Source organism: Fundulus heteroclitus, chromosome 14, assembly GCF_011125445.2.
Source record: "Fundulus heteroclitus isolate FHET01 chromosome 14, MU-UCD_Fhet_4.1, whole genome shotgun sequence".
Taxonomy (NCBI): Eukaryota; Metazoa; Chordata; class Actinopteri; order Cyprinodontiformes; family Fundulidae; genus Fundulus; species Fundulus heteroclitus.
In genome coordinates, this window is record NC_046374.1 from 23,844,933 (window position 1) to 23,872,130 (window position 27,198).

A 27,198-nucleotide genomic window follows, 5' to 3' on the forward strand; every position below is an offset into this window, starting at 1 on the left:
GACGTTATGAGGGTGTGAGTAATGAGTATATTCTCTCTTGGTTGGATTATTTTCCCTCCACACGTCTGCTAAACCAGTCTCTTCCATTAGTTGTAGGATCTTTTTTCCTATTTTCCTAGAATCGCCCCTACCAGTGGAAGAGTCCAGCGAGATTTTTAATGGGACGTTAATGTCCCCGGCACATATCAATATCCCTAGACTTTTTGTTGAAATTAGTTCAAATATGTGTTTATAGAAGGATAAGTCACTGTTTGGAGGAATATATACATTTAATAGGGTTGTAAGAGTACCTTCGATTTTTCCTGTTATCATGTCGTATCTACCTTCATTATCTTTTAATTCAGAGATGTGTTCGTAGTTCAGTGCTCCAGATATCAGGGTCGCCACTCCTCTCCTCCGTCCTGAACTATGAGATGAATAGAAGACATGTTTATATCCCATTTTTTTCAGTTTTACATGTTCATCGTCTGGGAGATGCGTTTCTTGTAAAAAAGCAATTTCTGTTTTATCTCTTGAGTTTTGACAATATCTTCCATCTTTTAACTGGATTATGCAAGCCATTAATATTAAGTGTAGTTATCTGTATATGTTTGTTATGCATTTGGTCTTAGTTTCACATTGGTTGTGACATTTTGTTCCCCACATAAACATCAAACTTAGAACATAAGTGGAACATTCACACTGAAAATAAACAAAAAACATGGTAAACTTCCAAGGTAGGGGTCCTTGAGGTGGACCCTTTTGGGCCTCTAAAGGCGGTGTCCTCATGTGTCCGTTCGAGGGGCCTTCATTGGCTGTGGCCTGTGCCATAAGGGAGTTGGATCCCGAAGAACCACCATCTTGTATTTCACACCAGTATATTATTATAACTTGAACTTACATTTTGTCGATGAAAATAACAGTTTCTCAAAGAAAAGTGGTGCAGGAGACCTCAATCTTCAGTGGGTGTAGCTGCCGTCCTCCTGAAGGCTCTCAGTTTCTCTCTGTATCCGGGGTCTGGTGCTGGATGATGTGGGTTGGGTCTGGACCCTCCTGCCACCCTGCTCCAGGTCAGCTGCTTCAGTTGTTCCAGGATGGTTTCCGATGACTTGATTATTTTAACTTGAAAACCTCGTTTGGTCATGTCTTCACTTGCCTCTTTCGCCGTGTCATAGATTCTGATCCCTTCTGCATATTTAACTTTCAGTCTGGCAGGGAAAAGTGTTTGGAACTTGATTTGGTTGTCTTTCAGTATCTTGCGTATCTCAGCATATTCTTTTCTTTTTTTGATGATGAGAGGTGGATAGTCGTTGTCAAGTGTTATTTGTTTGCCTTTCCAGGTAAAGCCTTTCTGTTGCCACGCTTTGAGGAGTATGAGCTCTTTAGTCTTGAAGCTCAGAAACTTGACAATGATGGAGCGTGGTGGGGCTCCACTCGGGGGGACAGGGCCAAGAGAGCGGTGGGCACGCTCGATGTTTATCTCCACATCAGCGCTCAGCTTTAACCCCTCACGTAACATTGCCTCGACGAATGCACTCACGCTGGGGTAATCTTGTTCCGTGGTCTCTGGCACGTTATAAATTCTGACATTCTCTCTTCTAGTTCTGCTTTCCAGATTTGTCAACTTGTCCACTAACCCCGTGTGGAGCTGCAAAAGTCCGGTCAATGCATCCTCTACGTTCTGTAATCTCTCTTCTGCTTTTTCAATTCTCTCCTCAGCTTCCTCCATTCGGTTATTAGCTTTAGCAATATCTTCTTTCAGACTTCCAAGTTTCTCATTAGTTTCCTGTCGGAATGCTCTCAGCTCTTGTAAGAGAGTGTCAAGTGCCGTTGAATCTGCCATTGCATGCGTTTCTGCGCTCGCTTGTTGTTGTTAGCCTGTTAGCACTGCTGTCCGCACTGGTTAGCTTGTTAGCATTAGTTCGCGTTAGCACTTTTCCAAAGTTAGTACGGCTATTTCGACGCACTTTCAAACCTGGTATTCGGCGTATTTCTCTTCCCCTCGTTGTTATATAGAGGCGTGGATGTGGATTTCTTTGGTTTAGAGGGGGTTTGTTGTTAAATCGTTTGGTTCTGTCGGGAGCTCCCTCACAGTGCGGCCGTCATGGTGGTGTTCCAACCGGAAGTCATGTTTAGCTTTTTTTTTCCTGCTGGAAGGTGAACCTGCTTGAGTTTTAAATCCTTTGAAGCATATAACAGGGTTTCCTCCATTTAGCTCCATCTAACTTTCTTTAGAGAAAAGCATCCCCACATCTTAATGCTGCCACTGCCATGTTTCACTGTGGGCAACACGGGTCTTGAGGGTGATGTGGAGTGTTGTGTTTGTCAAAGTATTTGTTTTCGCTCTTCTGACCAGAACCACATGTCTCGAGGCTCCAAACGAGCTTAGAGATGCTGCATGTTCGTCAGCAGCCCTCTGAGAACAGCTGTATTTAGACAGAGGAGGACAGGTGTGATTAGACGACTTCTGAAAACAGCCGGTTGCACTGGATTATATTTAGGTGCTAGAATACAAATGCAATTAACACTCCAGATGGGTATTCATTAAAGAAAATGTTTAAAATAAAAGGGTCACAATTATTTACTGCTTTGTGTTGGTCTACCACATGAAATCCCAAGAGGAGACATAAAGGATTGTGACTAACAGGAAAAAGTAAAATAAATCTGAAGTGCATGAACAGTCCTGCAAGGGCCTGTATCCGAATACATGACGCGATGCATGTGTAAAATAAAATTTCCAATGAGTTTCAGGACAGATTATGACTCGCTCCCACTCTGTTCCCCTGTGTTACTAAAAAATGCCAAAGAAAATCACTGTCACCACAGCTGCCAATTCAATTTACCTCCCAGAAAATGGGATCCCCAAAGCTCCTCAGCCTGTGTGCGCTCTTTCCAAAGGGGGGAAGGGAAGAAAATTGCCGCGGCTCATGAAGGGCGGGCTATTGGCTGCCACCCTCATGGAGGTGTTAATAATGTTAATAATAGATTTGAGGAACTGATTTACCTCAGACTGGGAGCTGGTACATCGTGAAGACGGTGCAAACTTTCAACGCATTTGGCAATCTGATTGGTGGGAAGCGCCCGAAACTCAGAGCCATTTGCAGGGTTTTAAGCTGCTTATCAGCAGACTGACGCCTGTAGCATTCAAACAAATATGAAGCAACGAGGGAAATCTATCTGAGCTTTTATTATTTAGCTGCAGCTAATTGCTTTGTTGTAGCTGCTAAAGATACTAATTGCAAGAAAATTAGATCTTGATTTGCTTTTTGTTTACATTTACAAGACTCGCTGATTCATTAGAGACAATGTGGAATCAGGGGGGCACAGATGAAGCGCCGACTTCATATATTTCTGCACAGACCATGGAGGTGTGGTGGTGGGAGGGGTGCACGGTTGAGTGCTCGGGAATTTCTTGTGCAGTTTCTCATGGTTCACAGATTCTCGGTCTGAGATAAATCGGAGCACAGGGGTCACTCTGCCTTCTGCTTTTCAGCCCCACGTTTGATGCAGACATGAGAGAGCTGCTGCCCTCGCCCTCTCTCCATCAAGAAAAATAAAACTAAGGTAGCACCCAACTTTGATGACTTTTCACACTTTGTAACAGCATTCCAGGTTAATTAAAAGACGCCTTTCTTATCTATGCAAACCTTAAAAAGGGAGGCAGACTTCAAAGGCTCCTCCTTATGCTGTTTTTACGCCAAAAACAGCATAAGGAGGAAACGCGCTTTTCTTTTAAGCGTTGCCAAGTTCAACGATTTAAGTCACGTTTCAGGACTTCACTCTAGATAACTTGGCCCCAATATCCTACAAACTGGCTGATTAAACGCTCATGTCCTCATTTTCTGCACGGTGGCGAGTAGCTTCATACAGCTGTAAGAAAATCACCCAAAACAAACCCGTCATGGTAGTGTTTTTTATTTTTATTTTAAATCAAGGAAGAAATGAGCAGCGGCTTGAGAAAATTAGGTCTTTCTGAGCCTTTTTAATGTCTGGAGTGAATCAGGGTTGGAAGAGGCAAGAAAAACAAAAACATTTTAATAATCTGACTGTGCAGAGCTCCAAGAATAGAGACAATTATCGAAAGCTTCCAAGCAGGATGGGCTCCAACAAGATTTAGTGAGACAGATTCACACTTGCTCATCGTACACAAACAAGCTGGTTGTTGTTGCCTCTCCCTTTCTCCTCTCATACACGGCACAGGAGTTCAGGAGGATTTCAGAGGTAAACTGTTTGTGCCGAGTCCAGCTGTGATGAGTCTGCAGTTTGCATGTTTTAAGGGGAAACTTTAGTTCTCTTTTAGCGGTTCTACCTGCTCACTTCTACCAAGATGACCAACTTTTGCCATTTTTGTTCAAGATGTCAAGAAACAGGGAAGTGAGGAAAAACAGGAAGCCAATTACATTTTCTGCAGTTGTCCTAAAAAATAAAAATAAAAAAAATAGATGCTGCAACTCATGCTGCATCATTCTTTCTGACTGTATCCAGCAATACCTCCTGTTATTCCACCACATTGTGCTACACCTCTATGTTCCCCAGAAACCAAGCAGGATGGATCTTCAGGAGAGAAATGTGTCATGGACATAATCAGGAAGATATTAGTCACCAGCAAGGCAAGAAAACATGATTACTGAAGAAAGCACAGTACCGTATACAAGCATTTTAAGAATACAAACTATCAACAATAACATCGATATCGGCCGATGTCATTTTCTAACATATCTGTGTCGATCCCATTAATACAACTGGGCCGATAATGGATGTTTATTTGCATATTGTTTCAGGAGGGAAGGGGTTGTCTTTTGGTATTTGTTCGTACATGACAGTTATAGGGATACAGCAAAGGATTGTGGGAAAAAAAGCAATATCAACGGCGGGATTGTCGTTTCATTGTGTTGAAAGGGTAGAGGGATATATACACATATATACATACACATGCATTTTAAGTAACGGGCGTCGACCATAACAGCAGTATCGGATATCAATATCGACCCCAGTTTTCATTATTGGTGCATTCCAAATGTTAATGGAAAATTAAGTGGAAGGCAAAAGTTTAATATAAAAGGTGCACAAGCAATGGGGATAAATATCACATTTAATTTGGAAATTGAGGTTTGAATCCAGGTCAGAGTCTGGAGTGGGAGTGGAAAGCTTTTCGTCCAATGTGACGTTTCTACAGTCAGTGGTGATTTTTTTGGGTGCCATATCGTCTGCTAGTGTTTGTCCAAAGTCAAAACAGCCATATGCCAAAAAAAAAAAAAAAAGTTGAGGGTATTTCATGCAGCCCTTTGCTGGCAGGCTTTATGGAGAAGCCGGTTTTATTTTCCAGCAGGACTTGGCACCTGCACTCACGGCCAACAGTATTAATACCTCGTTGAATGATTATGTTATCACTTTGTCTGACTGGCCAAGAGGAAGATGACAGACACCAGACCCAACAATGCAGGACCTGAGCTTTGATTACACCTCAGCAGAACCACAGGCTGATGGCCTCCATGCTACGCCGCACTGATGCAGTAACTCCTGCAAAAGGAGCCTGAACCATGTACTGAGTTCATATTGTGTGCAGTAGTACATTATAAGCCATAATCATCTAATCTAGAAGAAATGGAAGGTTGGCATATTTTCGTCTGTGTGGAACAGATCCATATAATACAGTGTTAAATGAAAATGTTTAAGTCGAGGCTCTCTTTAAACTGTGTACCTGCCTGCTAGGCTTTTTTATTTTTTTTTAAATTAACCAAACAGTTCAGAACTGAGATATAAGAACCAAATGGTTTGTGTTTTTTGAACAAATCACTACATCAATTAGCGTTACCAGTCATTAGCATATTTTATATTCAAGGATCTGCAGTAAAAGGGTAAAAAAAAAAAAAAAGCTACAGTGAAAACTTTTTTTTACTGCAGACCTAAATGTCCCAGACAAACTAATTTCAGAAGGCGTGTTTCCAGGTTTTAGGTGAGGCAATACCGGTGCAACCAGAACCCTGAGAATAATTAGAAATGGTTGATGAATGGGTTGAACTGAGCCAGGGGAGTGGGCACCAACTCCTGTCACCTCACGCCTATTTTTAGTCTGGCGGAAACGCTTCTAGATGCAGCCTTGCTTGTACAGAAAGGCCAAAAACAGGAAGGCTACACTTTATAGCCATTTTCCATTTTCTTGATCTTTTCCAAGCCGCCGCTCTAACTCCTGACCTTCTCCTCCCGTCCTGAAACCCGGCCTCCCTCTTTTTCTCCACCCCTCTCACACCGCCAGGATGGCGACGCCTTACAAAGTCATTTTTTATCACAGCTCTTCCTTTCTCTAATCAAATCCACTCTTCCCACTCACATCCCTCTTTCCCCCCGACAGTGATGGATGGCGGCCTTCACCCGTTTATCGCCTTTACATATTTCTCTGCCCATCCGCTTAACGACACACATTCATACCTGCTGACTCTTCATCCCTCATTCCTTCCCATCTTCCTCAAACTCCTGCATTTGGCTCTTCCTCTGCTCTTTACACTAATGGTTTTTATTTTCCTCCATCTTATGCAATCCCCCACCATTTTCTTTGTGTCCCCCCCCCCCACTACTCTCCATTTCATGCTGAGCTGCTCTCCTTGGTTCGCACTACGTTTCTATATGAAATTCTCACCCCTTGCTGCTCCTGATATACTCCGGCTGACTAAAGAGGACAATACGGCTAAAGAGCAATAGTATCAAAAGGATGAGTGGGCTTACAGTACACACGACAGCTGCAAGAAGAGGCTGTGTGGGCGTTCTTTTGTTTCTTGCCTGCAGAGAAATGTGTGTGTGTGTGTCTATGCGTCGGCCTCCCTATAATTATGACTGTGTGGGAAGACTGTTTTGGTATGCTCTTGGTTGTTTCAGTATGCAAGAGCTCACCTTATATCTGGGGCCTGGATTATGAGCGGGAGTACGCTCCAGAAAGCCTCGGTGCAGCTGAAAGACTCGGGGTGTGAAAGACTGCTTCGACATTCAGTCGCTGTGTTTGAGCGAGCGGAGCCTTTTTTTTTTTTTTTCCTCCAGAAAACAACTACGCGACGCTCTTTTGCATCTCGGCCAAGCAGCCAGACTTTGTCGTGATTTTCTAAATCTGGTTTAGAGCAGGAGTTATTTGGGTTTTCTGAAGGTCTCTGAAGGTTTTTCTTAGGACTTTGTCTGCTTTTCCACCAAATCTCTGCATGCTTCCCATGTAACTAAAACATCAAAGTGTTACACTGCAAAAAGGGAACTAAAAGTAAAAATTTCTTGAAATGAGTCAATTTTTCCTTTATTTGAGCAGCTAAATAAGACCATTTGCCAATGGAATAAGATTTTTGCATTTAAAATAGGAACAATTCATCTCTAAAATAAGAATTAGATTTCCTGTTCTTGAAATAAGACAATGGAGATTAATTGTTCCTATTTTAAGTGCAAAAATCTTATTCCATTGGCAAATAATTTCACTTTTAGTTCCCTTTTTGCAGTGTAGGCCTTAAAAACCGTCTATAGCAGATGAATCACAACTAAGATTCATGCCTATAAGATCCAGGAATAAAAAATAACTTCTATCCACTGCCCCCTTTATTATTAGATACACCAGTTAAATTGCTGCTGCCACATGATCAGCCAATCACACGGGAGCAGCTCAGTCCAAAGATGATCAGAACGAGAAGAAAACATGAGGATAAGCAACCTTGGTTTGTGCAGCTGGTTTGCATATTTCAGAAGCTGTAGATTTCTGGTTCTCAGAGAACGGTGCAAATAAATAGAAAATTGCAGCTTTGTGGATTATAACGCTTCATAGCTGTAAGGGGACAATAGGCAGAATGGGTTTCAAAGGATGAAAGCTAACAGTAGCTAAAATAACCACTCATTTCAACAAATATGTGAAGAGTAGCGTCTCTGAACACGTTTACCTTTTAAGCAGAGGGGCTACAGGAGCAGAAACCAGACTAAACAAAAACGCTGGTCCGATGAGCGTTGTTTTCAGCTGCAACATTCAGACTGAATTAAGCATAAACGACATTAAAGCGGGGATCCACCCTGCCTGCTATCAATGGTTCAGGTGGGAAATATTTTCTCTGCCCAGTTTTGGTACAAACTAAGCACTGCTCAAACGCCACAGCCTAACATAGTATTATTGCTGACCGCGTTGATCTTTTTGTGATGGTCATGGTCAGTGTTCCCATATTCTCAGGGCTTCTTCCAGTAGGATGTAATGCACCACGTCACAAATCACCTCAAACTGGTTCCCCTAAAGCTTAAAATGAGTTCACTGTACTACAGCGGCCTCCATAGTCTGATATTAAACCATATTAAGCATCTCAGAGGGACGAGAGATTCACATCATGGATAAACGGCTAAAAGATCCTCAGCTATGTGTGCAGATATGTCGACGTGTACAAAAATCCCTTAAATCATCAAAGTTAGGGTGTGGGTGCTGAACCTTTACTCCAAAAATCTAACTCGAATCAGTTTCTTCACTAACTTATCTGCCATGTTGAGACGGCTGCATTTTTTATATAGATTGACAAAAGGAGAGAAAACAGAGTCCAGACAAAAACTCAGACCTTCAGATAGCCTGGAAAACTGTTGATAGGAATGGTCTAAAATCTGACTGCTTTGAAGGAAATATGAGAAAAAAAAATGAGGGATGACTCAAGACTTTTGCACAGTGATTTATGTAGATTAGTTTTACCCGCCGCTTCCGCCAAAACGCAGTGAAATATTAACTCAATCATGACACCTTGACGTTTGGCTGTCGGGGAGTTTCTCTGACTGATTTCTCATGGTGCACCAACCCACAGCCCAATCAGATCCGTGGATTACTGTGCTTGTGATAAGTGGGTTTTGAGAGCTAATACAAATCCCCTTGTTTATAAACACCACAACATTCGCTAAGTCGATTTAAGTCGATTACGGGCTAATGGCATTTACGGATGGCAGAGTGGCTGCACACACAAACGCACACACACACACTCACACGTACAGTTTATTAACGTCATTAATTGTGCTCAGCATATTTTGAGGGACTTGCATTTATAATGTTCCACAGAGATTTAAAGGCCAAGAAGGAAATTAAAGCTACATTAGGTCCTAAATGTGAAATCCAATGAAACTTTCAGTCAAATTAGAGCTTTTAAGTCATGCACGGAGCGTCTCTTAATTGCCCGGGTTTGGAATGAGTTTGAAAGTATCCCTGAAAGACACTCTGTGGACATTCATCTCTCTGAAGCTATTTAGCAGCTACATATTTAGCCGGCTTTGGCTTCACAAATGGATGCCACGCCCTCCAGGGGCTGACATAAGTGCTGAAAACTTTCAGAAGTTCGGGGGAACGTTAGGTGCGTCCTCTCAGCAGAGTTGAGCTCCAAATCCTGGGAGGTACTGAGGAGAAACACTTTCACAGCACATATTTTTTTACACTATGCAGCCTCTCTACTCTCCCTTCGCCCGTCTTCTTGCTCTCCGGAGGCTTAAAGGTTCATGCATGGTGGCGTAGCGAGAGATTTCCCAAAGATAGAAGAGCAAAAAGAGCAGGGAAATGGAGGTAGATGCAGATATAGAGCACACATTTTGATGAGTTCAGGACAACCCAGAGAGAATGCTTCGCTCCATTTCTGTTCTCGTTTCTTAGGAGTGTCTCAGTATTTCATCGACTGCCTCCTTTTTCCTCTCTTCCTGTGAAAAAGTGAGAAACAGGTTTGAGTCCAAGGGGCTAATTTAGTGTCTGCTGCCACGCGAGAGAGCAAGACGGAGAGATTCTCCAACATCTACGTGTCCGAGGTCTATTGCAATTTCAAGAGCCAACTTTGAAGTGTGAATGTTTCTCAAGTGCGAGAGAAACGTTAGATTCATTCATTTCAAAAAAGAAATGATGTTCAGACGGGTAGCAGGTTGGTTAGTTGATCCTTACAAATTAAAGCCAGGCGATGTTCTAGCAAATTTCAGCCGGTCGCGTGCGCACACAATCGCGGACGCCTGCACAGCGCTGCACCTTCACGCTGCAACAGTACAGTGTGTAAGATGAGATTTTTATTGATCTGGAGAGGGGAAATTCTACTGCTGCAGCAGCACAATGAACACAGCGAAGAGGCGGCCAAAGATAAGGGAGAAAGGAAAAGATAAAATCTGAATTAAAAGTTTTATATAGCAACCGAGAGCAGTACAGAGGATAGAAAAATGCCGAAAGCAAAAGGATTTTCAGTGATGTTTCAGATCTGCTGGAAAACCGAAATAGATAACCACAAATTTGCAGTAGTATTGAAACAGTGATAAGTTACAGTCAAGTTTATATGTAATCTGATAGCAGGGTTGGACAGAGAACTAAAAAAAAAAAATGCTTTGAAAAGTTGCTATGAAATTAAATGAGTAACTGTTCATGCATAACATGTTGGCTGAGATTTGGAAACTTTGGCAATTGCTTTAAAGCGTAAGCATATTTCAAAGGAAATTTAGCTAAACCGTTGCTACATCACAACCTAAATGTATTATGTTGTGATTTTTTTGTTAGCCCAATTTAAAATAGAGCATAATTAGTAAGAAAAAATATTAATTGATCCAATTTTTATTAAGAATAAATTAAAAAACACAATAATCCCAAATGCATAATGCTGCCACCACCAAGTCATACCATGGGGCTGGTGTGTTCATGCAGGTTTTCAACAAGAGTTTTGCATGTGCCTACATGGCTGCTGACAAACTGCCTCAAATTACTTACAATTATAAAGAAATAAAATGTTTTTGCATTCAAGCAGATGCTAATGTAGAGACTGATCATTGCACTCAACTACTTAAAATAGATATAGACCCTAGTATTGTCCAAAGTAGCAAAAATAAGCTCAAGTGGCATAACTCAGACCTCTAGATGGCGGCAGACTTTATTTGTGTAAAGCATGCGTTAACCGGCATAGGTGGGACACACACTTTGGCTGCATTAGGACAGAAGCAGATTAAGGTGATATTGTGAGCGACTTCATATAGCTTTCATCCTCCTTATCCTCTATAAAAAAGGCAGATTTGTGGATTGCAGGACTAATAGCCATCCTGTGAACATACTATCCTACCTGAGTTGTGGATTTCTGCAGCTCCTCCACATATCAATGAGCATCTTGGCTTCTTAGATGAATCCTCAGCTTGCTTTGCCAGCCAGTTTAGGTGGTAGCTTTGTAGTTAATTGCTTTAGGATGATGGATTGAACAGAACCCTCTGAGATGTTAATGACTGGGACATTGTTTTACAAACTAACTTAAAACTTCTTCACAACTTTTATCCTTGGTCGCTCACGGCTGGTATCAAACATCCGAGACCCTTAAAGTTAGAGTTAGATTTTTACTGAGATTAAATTACACATGGGTGGACTCCATTTACTACTTCGGTGTCCTCTGAAGACAAACAGTTTCGCTACATTTTATTTAGGGGCTTCAGAAGGAGGGCGAGTGCAGATACAAACCACATGTTGCAGATTTAAACTGAAAAGCTTTGGAAACAATGCATCTTTTAATTTCCCCATCAGTCGTTAGCTGTGCTTAAATCAAATACTTTAAACAGAAGAGATGAATTACGACTAATTTTATGAAGAAAAAAATTAGATAAAGAAGAGGGAGGAGAAAACGAGGCGAAAATGAAAGATCAAAAGGGAGAGTTGAAATGAATTGGACAGGTTGTGATCCATCTCTTAGGGTCAGATCGATTGGCGAGGGAAGGGATCCGTTACATCCAACTTTCTGTGCATGCCCATCAGAAAGCTTCGACACGGCACTCTCGGGCTGCAAATGAGATCTGAGAGCAATATATGAAGTAGCGAGAGAGAGATGCAGAGGTGCAAAATGAAACAAAAAAAAAAAAAAGGCTGCAGGAGTGGGGAAGAGGTAAGGGAGAAAAATGACTGTACAGGATAATCAAGTGATGAGGCAGATGGGGAGGAGAGAGACGGGGCGAGGAAGGAGATAAATGAAAGGGGAATGTGAGAAAGGGCCGCGTCTGAGACAGGCAGGGCGCAGAAGGGAATACAACAAAAATCTTATGCGGTGCATGAAGCCATGTGAGTGCATAAAAGTGGGAGCAAGAAGAGGCAAGGAGACGTGGAGGTCAGCAGCCGAGTCAGCAAACGACACAAAGACAGGGGTGGGGAGCTGTGACTGATAACATTGTCGTTCTCAGGTTGCCTCAAGGGCAGACAAGAGTGGGGGAAAGAAAGGGAATGAGACAAAGAAAAGGTAAAGTGGAAGCCAGATGAGCCAGAGGCAGAAATGGTTCTCAGATGGTAGGCGAATAAGGATGAAGAGACAGGTGAAAGGAACTGCAGGAGGAGAAGGGAAGGAAACGATCCATGGCCACAGACTAATAGAGTCGGAGAGGTATGGAGGTTAAACCTGCGAGCAGGCATGCCTGGGGCAGATGGATGTGAGGGCTTTCACAGGGAGAGGCAGAAATTAGGCACAGTGTGGATAAATGTACAGCAGGAGGGATTTTGCATGAGTGACAGGGGAGGGCAGAGACGGAGTGGGGGGTAAAATAAAATCTGAGGTCAAACCAAGGAGTGGAAACACTGACCACACCAGCAAAAAAAAAAAAAAAAAAAAATCCTCTTTGCCACTGATTCTGTTTTTCCGGTTCCTTTACCTGCTGGATGGTGATCATCTGCTACAGTCTTTGTTCTAAAGCCTCCAACAAGTTTTCTTCCCCAAACTCCTGGTATTTAGCGTCATCCATCTGTCAATTACCTCCGACAAGCTTCCCCACAGCAAACTTTAAGTGACTCCTCCAATTATTGTGATACTTCCCTGGCTATATCTTAGTAGGTCTGCATGATGCTTTTTTGGTCACTTTTTACCATTAATGCTCCTCCAACAAACCTCTGAGGCCTTCACAGACATCCTGTATTTAAACTGAGAATAAATTACAGCCAGATGGCCTCTACTTTTCAATCTTGGCTATTTCTAAAAGGTAATTGAATTTTATCTAGCGGTAACAGTAAGGGGGGGGGGGGGGGGGGGGGTTATATACAAAATCCACACTTTTCAAACTATAATTTATTAGCCAATGTTCAAAACTGCTTATTTCCTTCCACCTTTAAAGTTCTTTGTGTTGATGTTTCACCTAAAATCTGAATGAAACGCATTGAAGTTGGTACTTTTAGTCTTGAGAAAGTAGAAAACAGCTCACAGGATATAGATATATATATTTATAGATATATATATATATTCAGTCTGCATCCCTCTGAAGGGGTGCATGAGGCTTCGACTTCCAACATCGACTGCCCCCGAGGACGAGCTGTCACTGCAGGCATTCATAACTTTGTCCCACGCACACGTCCCCACCTTCTCCTGCTTCGGGCATTTCCTTCCTCTCTTTTTTTTCTTTTTAAGACTAATGTCGACAGGCATGAGGAAATGACTATATACATGTTAAAGTGGAGTCCGTATTCGCCCTTAAAAACGTACATGGTAGTCACTACATGTTTCCCAGAATACTAAGAGGCACTTAATCATTTAGAGCCAACTGGTGAAAGGCAAAGAGAGGCATGTGTTGTGACACACTTGAGTCATCGTACCGTTCACGTTCTGCTCAATGGAAATAAACAGGGCTGTTTTTAACCACCACAATCAAGCTTGAATCCATTTTTTTTTCCTTTCTGAATAACTAATGTCCCAGTGGTTAAAGGTTCTGCTGAAACACTCGGTTTCAAAGGGAGATGCGTCCAATTAACAGAACTATTCATAATGGCCCAAATCAATGGGATCTATTCCCATCATTACACTGCAGCACCGCTTACTTTATTCCCCCACTCTGCTTTAAGTGAGAACATTTAAGAGCCCGAGATAAAATTTATAATCGTTTCCGGCCGACGGTGTCTTATCATTTTTTTCTTCCCCCCCCCCTTATCTCATTATAGCAAGAGTCCAAAAAAAAAAAAATGGGACAGTGCCGGCCGGTTTAATTCGGAGCTCGCAAGTCGAGAACAGAACGAAGCACGTGGAGCAGGTGGAGCAGAGGGAAGACTTTCATACCAACACCGCATTGGTATCAGAGATGGATTATAAACCCTTTTAGCTTCACACAGAAAAGAGCAAACCTATGGAAACTATTAAGTAGCAATTTGCGTCAGCCGCTAACAGTCAGGATGATGCATGGCCCAGCCCGGTCGTTACTCAATGTCTCAAAGCTTGCATGTATTATACTGTACATCAATATATAATCACCAAGGTCTATGTTCCGTGCAGCACCAACCCAGAGACACGCCATCCTTCTCCAGAGACGCCTCTTTGTCTTTCTGACTATAAAATGTCATCTTCACTTTCACCACAAGTGAGACTGTTACCGTCAACCCCTGTCAAACTCCCTGTATCTAGGTTACAGTTGCTATAACAACTGTTGTGCATGCCAATGAGTTGCAGTGAGTCATTCTTGTACCTTATCACAAAGCCACAAAACGTGTGTTTACGGGCAGATTTTCTTTTTTTCTTTTTTTGCATGTCTCAGATTCACAACAGGGCTCATTGTGTGGGGTTTTACAGCACCCACCTTCCAGAGGCCGACAGCGTGAGCTGATCCGGCTGCCAGGCCTACCGTTTTAAGAGAAAGTGCATCTCCTAGGCCCTCCTTGAATATTTCTCTGAGCTGGATGACCATTTTCCGTCTTCTGGGATATTAGCACATTCAGCAACCAAGGCTGCGTTCACTCACTCGGTTGCAAGAGGTCTACAAACAGTTTCTGTATTTCGAGCAGTACTTGAATGCAGCATAGCATCATTATGTTTCAAATATCCCCATTTATGTGTCGTAGAAGCAGCGGGACACACTGGAAAGCACGCCTAAATTGGATGTGATGAACAGTGAAATTTTGTTAGCTTCTGGCCAAAAACAACGTGGTCTTCAAAACCCATTTGTGGGGGGGGGGAAAATATATATATTTTGATTCAGGTGCATGGACTACATAGTTGCAGTATCACTATATCAACTAAATCCATTGTCATAAAGTTTTATTATTTATACAGAAGCTATAGTTGTTTTTAGCAGTTACAGCATCTGGAAAAATTTACTCATGGAGAAATTAGTTTTAAATTTGCTTACTTAAACATATCTTTTGTAATAATTATTATTCAGATTGATTATTAGTTTGAACTTTGTTTAGCCAATTTAAATAAGTCCTATTTAAGGTCTAAAGACAACCAGGCAGTCAAACTGTTGAGACGATTACAAAACTGCTTCAGCATTTATCAACAAAATCATAATATTTAGCTATAGATGTTAGCATTATGATGCTAGTTAGCATTAGCAGCTAAAATTATGATGCCAACTCATGTGTAGTCTGACTTTCTAAATTCAGTCATAATTTCAACAAGCATGCCCCCTAAATTTGGAATTTCAGCTTGAGTAATGATTGCAGAATAGTGTTGAGTTCGGCATCTTTTACAGCTGCCAGGCAGAAAAAAAAAAGACACTTAACCATTTAAAGTGCTAAAACATCTGTACCAAAAGCTTTAATCACTTTAAAACAAATGACACCATGTACCTTCAATCTGTATAGATTTCATAAAATACTCAAGTACATTACAGGTTTCTATTGGTACTATCAGTGTCAGACTTTCAACTAGACCACACTTAAAGGGTTTATAAATGTCTCGTCTTGATATTAGCAGGCCATTATTAGCATTGGCTACATTGTGCCAATTATTTTTGTTTGCAAGCCAAATCTGGCATTAGCGTGCTAACTTGGCTAAGGCTACAGAGATATATAGCATAATTTGACAGATATAGTGTAAAATCTTTGAAATATATGCAAAACTTTGCTGCATTTTTTCACCAACTTTTCATGGATAAAAAAAAGAAGCTATTTTTAAAACATCACGGTCCTGTGGACTTTATAGTGACTGGTAGGTGAAGTGAACACATGGAGCGTGAAAATCATGCAAGCATTCAATTGCACTATGTATTGCAATTGTACTAGCATTTGAAATTATGGATTATTTCTGCTACTGCACAAAGAACCAAGTGGACATAACTGCAGAGTGGCACTTACAATAACATGAACATGTGCAAAACAAGCCTTCTTTCCAGCTTTGTTGAGCCAGTAAGTGGAGGCTGGCAATTCAGACACAAACCCTTTAAACACAATATGACACTTGATGTATGTCAAATGTGGAAACAATTGTATGTCTTCCTTTGATGTTTAGTTATATTGTAAACTAAATTATCTATTATTATATGATTATAGGACGACCGACAAATATAAATCATAGCCAATACTGTACATCATGAAAGCCTGAGTTAAATATGCCTTACATGACAATGAATTTGGTCCTAAAATTGAGTTTCTCTCCATTTTCTACTCTCCTCCCTCTGTTTCTGTAGGTCTGTGGAAAGCCAGGCGATCTACCATGCTTGTTCCCCCACCCCTCCATTCCTGCAGACAAACACACCTGCCCCGCACACACCTCCACCCTAAACAAACAGCAGAGGGATCAACCCTTCCCTCTCTATTCCCCTCATCCATCCTCTCTCTCTCATTTCTTCCCCCGCTATTCATCTCATCATTGTCCTCCTCATCCCACCTCCTCCACTGTGCATGCCCCAGGACTTCTACCAAGAGAACCCTTCCTGACTCTGTCACTTTCCCAGTGTTTCACTGGCTGACTCTGGTCACATGCTGCCTGCTGCCCTCTCTGATTGGAGCAGGGGAGACGTGGGGTGTGGTTTCGGCCTGCCCGTTCCACTGTGTGTGTAGAAACCTGTCGGAATCGCTCAGCACGCTCTGCGCCGATAAGGGCCTGCTATTTGTACCGCCGCATGTGGACCGGCGAACGGTGGAGCTGCGACTCGCTGACAACTTTATAACAGAGGTGGGCGGGAATGACTTCGTCAACATGACCGGACTGGTTGATCTTACTCTGTCGAGGAACACGATCCACCAAATCAGACCTATGGCCTTCGCTGACCTGGAGAGTCTTCGCTCTTTGCACCTGGACGGTAAGGCAAAATCCTTTTCACAGAAGCTTCCAGTTAAAATGTTACTTTATTACATTCTTACAAGAAAAACTACTCTGGCATTGTGTTAACTTAGGAAACCGCCTGACAATACTTGGACCCAAGGACCTTGCAGGTTTGACAAACCTGCAACACCTGATAATCAACAACAACCAGCTCATCAAAGTCTCCGTCGAGGCCTTTGATGACTTCTTGCTCACGCTAGAGGACCTCGACATGTCCTACAATAATCTCAGGAGGTACGTTTTTGTTTTTTTTGTTCAATCAAAAAACCTTCCCTGATTTCAGACTGGCACCTTCAAACCTTTTACAACTGGTTCTGTTCGGAAGTTTCTGATAGTATCAAACACAGCAGAAATCTAATAATCTGTTGGGTCTGTGTACTTGAGGATTGTTATGCCCATTGTGCGTCTGAGGTGTGGTTTGTAGCAAAAATAGTGATATATTATACCTTTCACATACAAGAACTATTTTTCCTTCTATTCCGGATTAAATAACTCTTTAGACCTAATCTAGTCATAACGTACTGTCCCATGGTCTTTAATTATCCTGTTTTACTCATTTAGAAAATTAGAAAAGCTTTTAAAATCGACAACACTTAACATTTTAAAAGATTCAAGTGTTAAACTATTCATTTAAACATGTATTTGTATTAAATACAAACATTAAACCTTTTAGAACAGCCAAGAGATGGTTTTGTCCACAATGGTTGAACAAAAAACAAATTTTTTACAAGTGGCTCTTAAAAATTACACACCTTTCAAATTCCCTTGAGTCCTTTCTGATGACTCCTTTTCATGAAAGCTCGGCCTCCTGGTGAGGCGCTACGGTTCTGAGATTCAAAGAACCAAAGGTTTTGCCTTAAATTCAACGCACAGCCTGCTCAAATACTGCATTCTCAGTTGCTATAAAAAGGTTTTAATTTGTATTGTAAACTTTACAATTTGACAAATTATTCTGGCAAGTTCCTGCAAATAGTTTTGGGTTTTTTCTGGCTGATATTTTGAGTGTCCATCAGAAACTTAAGTGCACCACTTGGTTCTGAATTCCCAAAACCACCCAAACATGTAATAAGCCAACAGAACGACAGCCATCATTATGTCCTTATATAAAGAAAGCTCAAGAAAGTAAACAACTCCCGCTGACCCACTTTCCTTTTCTGAGGAAGTGGTTCTGGTGTGGGATGCTGGAGGATATAAGGTGGTTTTCATAAACTTCCTAATTTCTTTCCTATTTCCAGCTCACATTGATTTCAGGTATTAAAACTCTACATCTTAAGCAATAAAAACCCTTTAAGCTCCTAGGAGACCCGGAAATGTCTAAGAGTAGCCAGCCCAATCAATCTTTTTAATCTTTAGTTTGTGTTACGGTGTTTGTAGAGTAGAATCGGTTCATCCTTGATTTATCTTTCTACTTTTTGATTAATGTTTATTTGGTCTATTTGAAAAAAACTTTGAGGAACATTAATTTGCTTCTTCACATCCTCAATTGTAAAGAATTCAACCCTTTAGAAAGATTATTCATAGCTGAGGCTGAAAATGAGATTAATTCATGTTCATCAGTATAAAATGTTGAATGTAAATGTTAATCAATGGAACTCATGATCGTTGCATCTTTTACTCTCAATTGAGCCTCAATATGGCTTAAAAAACTAAATACGCTCAAAACTTCAGAATCCAGAGGCAGAATAGCCTGAGAGATCAGAGTCAATGAAGACAATAAGAAAAGACAAGTTAAAACTGCTGAGGCTGGAAGATGACTGAAAGCTCAGAAAGCTAAATCAATTTTGATGAGGTTATAATTTTCTTTCACTTCGATTCAGTTAGGGTTTCATTGAGGGCATTCTGAGGCTCACTCCTCTGAATGACTTTACATTACTATGGATATTGTATACAGTTCATACTTGAGTGCACAATGTAATACTTTGCTAACATCATTACAGAACAATGGAGATCTTTTCAGCTTCACTATTCTTCAGGCCTAAATAGTTTAGCTGAATAATCAGTCCTCTCCTCTTTCCAAAGGAGCTTACAATGCAGATGATTTCAGCCGCAGTCGGCTGACGGTTGTCATTAAAATGTTTCAATTGTCCCCTGAGACTGAGCACTGTGGACTTTTCTAAGGCCTCCACCAAACCTTGAAAATGCAGAGTTGCAGTGATGCACAGAAAAGCAGCTGCTGCTCCAATCGCTCGCCGGCTTCGGTGGAGTCTATTCTGAGCGACAGAGAATCTGTGTCACGCTTTGCTATTGTGGTTAAAAATACTCAGCTCTGGAAATGGGTTGCAGTCGTGCAAGAAACTCTTCAAATCAGCCTTATCTGATCTTAGCCATAAGTTCTTCCCTATAAACAACACATGCAAACTTGATTGAACTCATTGTTATGTTAAAAGAAGCGGTGAGCTTTGTGGCATGGAACACCAAGGGTCTTAAAGCAGTTGACATAAGGGACCAAATTCTCACCCTCTCATCCAAATGTTGAAGCAGAGTTTTAGATTTTTTTGACAATATTTTGTAATCGGCTGTCCGTTTTCTATTGAGCCTGTGCGAATTATAGGCTCAGTTTCCTGCAGTTAGCTGATAGGGTTGCATGATGTTAGAAAATCTTGCAAGTATGCCCAGTTTCTGTCCTCCCATATCTGTAATTCTTACATTCGCACATCTGCTGCTGTGAGACTGTAACTGGCTAAATGTTACAATAGCATGAATAATTCAAGTTTATAACACTTGGAATATATTGACCAGCATTGCTTGCACCCAACACAGTCCTTTGCAGTATGATTATGGCACAAACTGATAATATGTTTGATCTATATTGTGCAGCTCTACTTGGCCGTATTCTTCTACTCCTCAGATGTTATTCCACAAACCTTGGTTTCATTTCAACAAATGGTAATTTTAGGTGTTTAATGATACTGTTGCCTTTCCAGTTTATAGTCAATGAACAGTGTCGGTTCCTCTGATACCAACAAGCATACAACCTTAGAAGTCCCTTAAATCACCATTCTGATGTTTGGTTCGAGTCATTTTTACCACTTTTAGACGCCTATTTGTGCTTAAACACAGCTGGAAACGTGAATCTCTTGATAAGAAGCTGTTGAAACTTAGAATATTTTGTTTCTTTAGTTATTGAACTTCGGTATGCTAGATAAACATCTAGAGGCATAAAACACCAACACTAAAGCAAGAAAATCTGTCGACCTGAAAGGTTTTATTGGCTCTTATTAACTACATGATGGGCTGAATTCAACAGCAGGATAAAAAGTTCTGAGAGAAAATATCACAGAGTGCAGCATCTTCCAAATGCAATCTTGAACTCATTCTTGAACTCTAAGCCAAAAGCCCAACGCACACATTTTCCCCACACTGCCTCACACTCACATGCTGTCATTCACAACTAGGAACAATAAAAGATGGTGATCACGTGTCAAAGGTTGGAGTTTTAACAAACCTCCGTTTCAGTCAGTGAAAATAATCAAAGTTGCCTTTTTTCCTGTCACCAAAACCAATCCCTGCTTTCCACTACAATAATCTTGAAGTTTACCGTTGCTCTACGTCAAATGAATGTAGAAATGTTACAGCCTTACAGAAATAAAAAGGTTTTAAGTATTTGCTTTTAGTTTCCATTTTCCCATGTTTTATTTTGTTCTCTACATTTTATTTCAACTTGCTTTTGTTCTGTTTTAACTTCCAATGTTTTAATCATGTAAAGCACTAAGCATTGTCCTTGTACTGAAATGTGCTAAACAAATAAATTAGCCTTGCCCTGCCAGAATCATACAGGAAAGAAAAATAACGAAAAGTGATACCAACAGAGCAAGAACAGCCATACTTTATATTTTACTGTCTGATTTCTCACTTGTTAGTCATGGTGGAAAACATTGAACAGGGTGCTAAATAACAGCATTAACAAATCAAAGCTGTGCTCTGGAAAGCAAGCTGAACATCTGCCAGTCATGTTTGCTTCCCCTGTAATGTAACACAAACAGAACTTAAGCTGAATTAATCAAAATACTTGAATACAGTCAGAAACGTTCTTTGCATCAATCCACCCACAACGGACCAGAGGCCATCATGGACATCAGTCCAGGCCTCACATCTGCTTGAAGTTTCTGATATTTCTGCATCTCTTTCCTTTCAGAAGAGTATACGACCCATCATGGCAGAGTTTGCTTATTGAAAGAATCTCTCAGGAATCGCTGTAAAAAAATAATAATCTTATTCCTACAGGGTACCATGGGAGTCCATTCAGAACATGGCCAGTCTCCACACTCTGAACCTGGACCATAACCTAATAGACCATATAGCGGAAGGAGTCTTTGGAGAGCTTTATAAGCTGGCGCGGCTGGATATGACCTCCAACCGGCTCAGAACTCTGCCACCTGATCCACTCTTTGCAAGGTACATCTTAAGATTTCTCCCTTTGATTCTGTAAGGAAAAGGCTTAGGTGGGGGGTAAAAAAAAGTACTGAGTTACAAATGTGGTTTTTAAACATGTGTTGCTATGCTTTCTATATCGTCTGATGGCCACTTTAAAAGCTTAGGTTGTGCATTAGCAAATACATTTGTCATCTCTTTGGTCATCTTCTAGCTGAGCTGTGCATGCTTTAAAGGCCTTTAAAAATAACAATTTGAGTCTAAAGTACAGGAAAATAACCATCTTGTTTGCATCCTAAAGTTTAACCTATGCAGTGCATAATGTACCCATTTATAACTTTTATTGATTAACCTGAGATCAAATTACATATTTTTACATTTTTCTAATAAAGCATTCATTACAAATGCCAGTTCGTCTTCATCTATCCAATGAAACTGATTCCGAAGTCTTATTCATTCAGATGCAGCTTTATAAACTCTAAGAAAGCTACTTGAAGGAGTTATTTTCTTAGTAGCTGCAAAACAAGGCTAATCTCACCAGACCTGGTTTTCTCCAACCATGGTGCTGAGCATTAGGGTCCGTAATCCCTTCTTTTGTCTAATTTCTCCAAAGGCTATTGTTGACATCCTGTTTATTTAGATTCAAGATCGCTAACCACATCCGTGCAAAAATTAAGTGCATTTGATCACCAACACCAAGCTAAAGGTGGATTTTAACTACATATTTGCAAGGATGTAATGACAACAATACAATTAGTCGAATACAGATTCAGTTAAGCTAATTATTTCCCTTTCTTTACCAGATCACAGACTGGAGCGATTAGTCCAACTCCTTACAATGCTGTCATAAGCCTGAACTTTGGGGGGAACCCGCTCCACTGTAACTGTGAGCTGCTGTGGTTACGGAGGCTCATCAGAGGGGACGACATGGAGACATGTGCCACTCCTGTACACCTGGCTGGAAGGTAGGACTCACTCACTCCAATTGATCGCTCTTGCTCATTCAAAAACAGAGTTTGCTTTCTAAACTGGGTTGGGTTTATAATCTCACATAATAAATTAGTCTGACAAAGCTTTCCAATCTTACATATGAGAACATTTCTACTGTGTACAGAACAAATGTTGTAAAATCCAAATTGCAGAGGGAGTTTTGAAAGGCTATATGAATGTTGTTCTTACCCTCTAACAGTTGTGGGAAAGTGCACGCTGTATTATGTAGTACTACTAACGGACTACTTTCCAACAAGTTATCTAGTATTTTCCTGGAACCTATGGTTACATCCCAAAATGGAACAAGTATGCTTCTTGAAACTTGCATGGTTTCCAATAATTTTGATAGATTCTTAATGCCCACTTAACCGGAATTTGCCAGGCACTTAACCGGAATTTGCCAGGCACTTAACCGGAATTTGCCAGGCACTACCGGAATTGCCAGGCCTTAACACCCTGAATTTGCCCAGGCACTTAACGGAATTTGCCAGGCACTTAACCGGAATTTGCCAGGCACTTAACCGGAATTTGCCAGGCACTTAACCGGAATTTGCCAGGCACTTAACCTGAATTTGCCAGGCACTTAACCTGAATTTGCCAGGCACTTAACCTGAATTTGCCAGGCACTTAACCTGAATTTGCCAGGCACTTAACCTGAATTTGCCAGGCACTTAACCTGAATTTGCCAGGCACTTAACCTGAATTTGCCAGGCACTTAACCTGAATTTGCCAGGCACTTAACCTGAATTTGCCAGGCACTTAACCTGAATTTACCAGGCACTTAACCTGAATTTACCAGGCACTTAACCTGAATTTACCAGGCACTTAACCTGAATTTACCAGGCACTTAACCTGAATTTACCAGGCACTTAACCTGAATTTACCAGGCACTTAACCTGAATTTACCAGGTACTTAACCTGAATTTACCAGGTACTTAACCTGAATTTACCAGGTACTTAACCTGAATTTACCAGGCACTTAACCTGAATTTACCAGGCACTTAATCTGAATTTACCAGGCACTTAATCTGAATTTACCAGGCACTTAATCTGAATTTACCAGGTACTTAACCTGAATTTACCAGGTACTTAATCTGAATTTACCAGGTACTTAATCTGAATTTATCAGGTACTTAACCTGAATTTACCAGGTACTTAACCTGAATTTACCAGGTACTTTCCCAAGACTTTCACTGAACTTATAAAGGTGAGTTATGGAAATTAGCTGGGAAACCTGCTATGCCCAAAAAAAGTAACCAAGTTCCAGGAATGCACAGGGTGTGTTATAAAGTGCATAAACTCATTAACTGTATAACTAAATGAATAAACTCTGCAGGCAAAATTAGGAAGAGAGGAAGAAGAAAACGAGCATCTGCTACGGTCCATCTGTCAGTAGTTAGCATTCGCTCAGTGTAGCGTTAAATGTCTGATCTTCAACCCTTATATTAACAATATAAAGCATAAAACATAGAGAATCCTTCTCTAAAACATGCATTCTCTTTCTCTCTCCCGCCCCCCCAATCACTTTTCCCGTGCTTCCCTGTTCCTCAGATATTTCTGGTCGATCCCTGAGGAAGAGTTTACTTGTGAACCACCTCTCATCACCCGTCACACCCATAAGCTGTGGGTGCTGGAGGGACAGCGTGCCACACTAAAATGCCGTGCCATCGGGGACCCCGAGCCAATAGTCCACTGGGTTTCTCCTGACGATCGCATTGTTGCCAACTCGTCCCGGACCAGCTCCTTCAGCAACGGCACCCTGGATATTCTGGTGACGGTCGCCCGGGATGATGGGGCGTACACGTGTATTGCAATAAACGCAGCAGGTGAAGCGACCGCTACGGTGGATTTGAAAATAATACCGCTGCCTCACAGAGGAGGGGGTAGTGGAAACACTGGGGTTAACGCAGTCAACGCCAAAAACAGCAGGAATGTCACCAACGGGATTTTACGGACAGATCCAGGCTCCTCGGATATCAGCACGGGGAAAAATGGAGGGATTAACAACGGCGCAGGACGCGGAGCGGAAGCCGAGGACGGGAGTATGGTAGACGGGGAGGCCAACGAAGGGGAGAGCGGAAAGTCTTTAGAGGGAGAGAGGGCTGATGGAGGAAGCATGGAGGATGACGAGGGCAGTGAGGAGGAGGGCAAGATGGTCGGAGTACAGGGAGTGACCTCCACCTCGGCTCAGGTGCGATGGGATTTGGGACGTTTGTCTGAAGCGTACGTTGTGTGGATGTATCAGATACAATACAACTGCACTGCAGACGAGACCCTCATCTACAGGTCAGTCAGAATTAATTTTATTCAGTAACATTCAGAGCCTTTCTTCTGGTTTTCAGTTTTGATATCTCATGTTCGAGTCGTTTCTCGTCGTCAGCCCATCCATAAAAATAGTGAAACCCTGTTAGCCTTCAAGGACCCTTAAATATTCATCGATTACAACGCATCTGATTGAAACTGTTCATTTTCTGCACTGACAAGCAGATAGGTTATGAGATGGATGAATCCGAGCTCAGCTTAAGAAACAGAGGTGTAAAGGCAGTAAATAATTTATTCCCATCAGTGTGCGACACCACGCTTCTAGAGGTGACTAGTCACTGGGTATAATGAGCAAAAATAACAGGTGTATGAGCGGTAAGTAACTAAGCAAGGTGAAGAGGTATTCAGAAGATGAATTTCCTTTTTTGTCACGCTACAACCACAAAATAGTATATATTCTCTTGGGTTTTTATATGCTAGAAAAACAATGTGGCACGCAATTGTGGAGTGGAAGGAAAAGGACAGGTGGTTTTCATCATTTTAGAGGGAAACAAAGCTTTACTTATAGGCCTGCATGCAAAAACAGTCAGGTAGCAGGTAACTAACACTGGACATCGCCCTGAGAACCCCATCCTCCCTGCAAAACATGGTGGTGGAACCATCACCCTGTGGCAATGATTATTTTCAGCAGCAAAAGGCTGCTTCCAACACCTGAATTAAAAGAATGGCTTCATGACATGCCTCTGCAGAGCTGGGTGACTGACTGCAGAGGAGGGAGCTCAACCATTTAATTCACGTGTATTGGAGAAAGGGATGCACCTACAAGTTGCAGGATAGCAGCTCTGAAGAACTGGACCTGGGCACTCCTGATTTAGATTAAAGCATAATCATGAGTTGCCAATGAACGGCCCAGTCAGACCTAAAATGAATGCTCACAGGTAGCCGTGCTTCAGCTAATGAGAACATTTCTGTATCTCAATGCTAGTGGAGATGAATCCCACAGAACCCGTATACCTGTAATTGGATTAAAAAGTGGCTCTACAAAGTACAGAATTGGGGGGGCTGACAAACAGCTGTTTGAGATAAATGATTTAAACCACAAATAATGTCCCATTTCCTCTACTATGTCAGTCTATAACAAGATCCCAATGAAATAAATCAAATTTGTGACAATAAGTTCAAGGTTTATGAATATACTTGAAAAGGATTGTAAACTATTTCGCTATTAAGTCTAAATATTTCACCTGAAAGTAAATTTAATAACAAAATTTGAAATCCAACAATAAACAAGGATGACAGAACCAGGATCTGAAACAGGTGAGTGAAGGAAACACCCCCTAAATATAGAGAGCTGTTTCTAGCCATTTGGTGTACTTACATGTTCAATACCACTTCCCAGCTCATGAATTATGTCCGTGCTCAGAGTTTACTGCCTCTGAATTTACAAGCAGAGCCTGATGAAACTTTAATACGCGGAACCGTTGTTGGAGGAAAACAGCAGCTGAAACAGTGAGGAAGGGTGAAACTAGCAGAGACTCTCACGACAGTATTTTCTGCATTTCAGCTGGCACCATTATAGGCATTCATTGTCGCTTCCCTTAGGTATTATAAGGAAGGAATTAGGAAGCAAGCGGTATTGAGAAGTGGTGTGAGGTGGTAACTGGATGACGCGAGGAGGGCAGAGAATACAGGACATTGATTGGGAATATAAAAATAAATGGAAGAGCTATAGTCAGAGTTAGGAGGGACAGTCGGGTGAATATGAAGTAAAAATGAAGGCTGCAGGATCTCAGGAGGAGAAGGAGAGAAACTGAGGGAGTGAAGGAAGATAGATGACAGGCTATACTCAAATCACCTTAGGAGAGCCTCAGATAAGGCAAAGATGGGTGACAGAAGACAAACTGACAGGGACTGAGGGAAGAAAAAGAGGAGGTGAGCCCAAAATGCTCCTTCAGGACAAACCAATATATTTAAATTCAACCACCTAAAATAGTCTTGGTAAAAAAAAAAAAAAAAAAGGTGTTAACACGTGACATATAAACCAGGGCAAAAAGGTGGGTTTGTAATTAAAAATAAAATTTGGGAAGAGGAAGATGTGAGGCAGGTTTAAAGCGGGAAGAAACATTAGGAATCACATAAAATAATGCAAGCAGATACCTTGGTAAATATGGGAAAGGCCTGAAGTAAAACAATTCCCACTGTGTAGAGCCTGAAAGTAAAAATGTCTACATGAAGCGTCACTTTAAAATAAACTGAACATGTGCCTTCCACTGGCACATTTGAAGCATGTAGAACGCCAGTACAACAGATTGAATGACAGACATTTAGTTCCCTCGCCAAAACCTGTAATCATTCACGACTATTAAAACAAGGACTCCCCCTTTAAAAAGGTATAAACATGAAGTCTGTTATCTCTAAAAGAAACCATGTTGAAAGATAAACCGAGGGATCAATCAATCTGCAGCTCTAGAAAGCCTAGACAGCTGTGGCTTGTCAAAGAATGCCTTAGACAACCTAAGTTATACGCAATGGAGTCATAGCATAAACAAACTGCTCCCTTTTAACTCCTTAAGTTTTATTAATGACAACATCAGGCCTTTACTATGTTCTAAAA

General features: G+C 41.3%; 2 protein-coding genes across 4 annotated transcripts in view; one reads left to right on the plus strand and one right to left on the minus strand.

Annotated features, from left to right (window-relative positions):
- pcxb (pyruvate carboxylase b) overlaps window positions 1-27,198 on the minus strand; it is a 429,275-nt gene that overhangs the window by 143,210 nt on the left and 258,867 nt on the right. The window lies entirely within an intron of this gene.
- LOC105936127 (leucine-rich repeat and fibronectin type-III domain-containing protein 4) overlaps window positions 1-27,198 on the plus strand; it is a 59,057-nt gene that overhangs the window by 13,234 nt on the left and 18,625 nt on the right. The window contains exons 2-6 of the mRNA XM_012876789.3: window positions 16,324-16,938; window positions 17,033-17,195; window positions 21,186-21,356; window positions 22,136-22,297; window positions 23,874-24,608. Coding sequence (XP_012732243.2) covers window positions 16,350-16,938; window positions 17,033-17,195; window positions 21,186-21,356; window positions 22,136-22,297; window positions 23,874-24,608 — 1,820 coding nt within the window. The 5' untranslated portion in view covers window positions 16,324-16,349. The remainder of the gene's footprint in view (window positions 1-16,323; window positions 16,939-17,032; window positions 17,196-21,185; window positions 21,357-22,135; window positions 22,298-23,873; window positions 24,609-27,198) is intronic.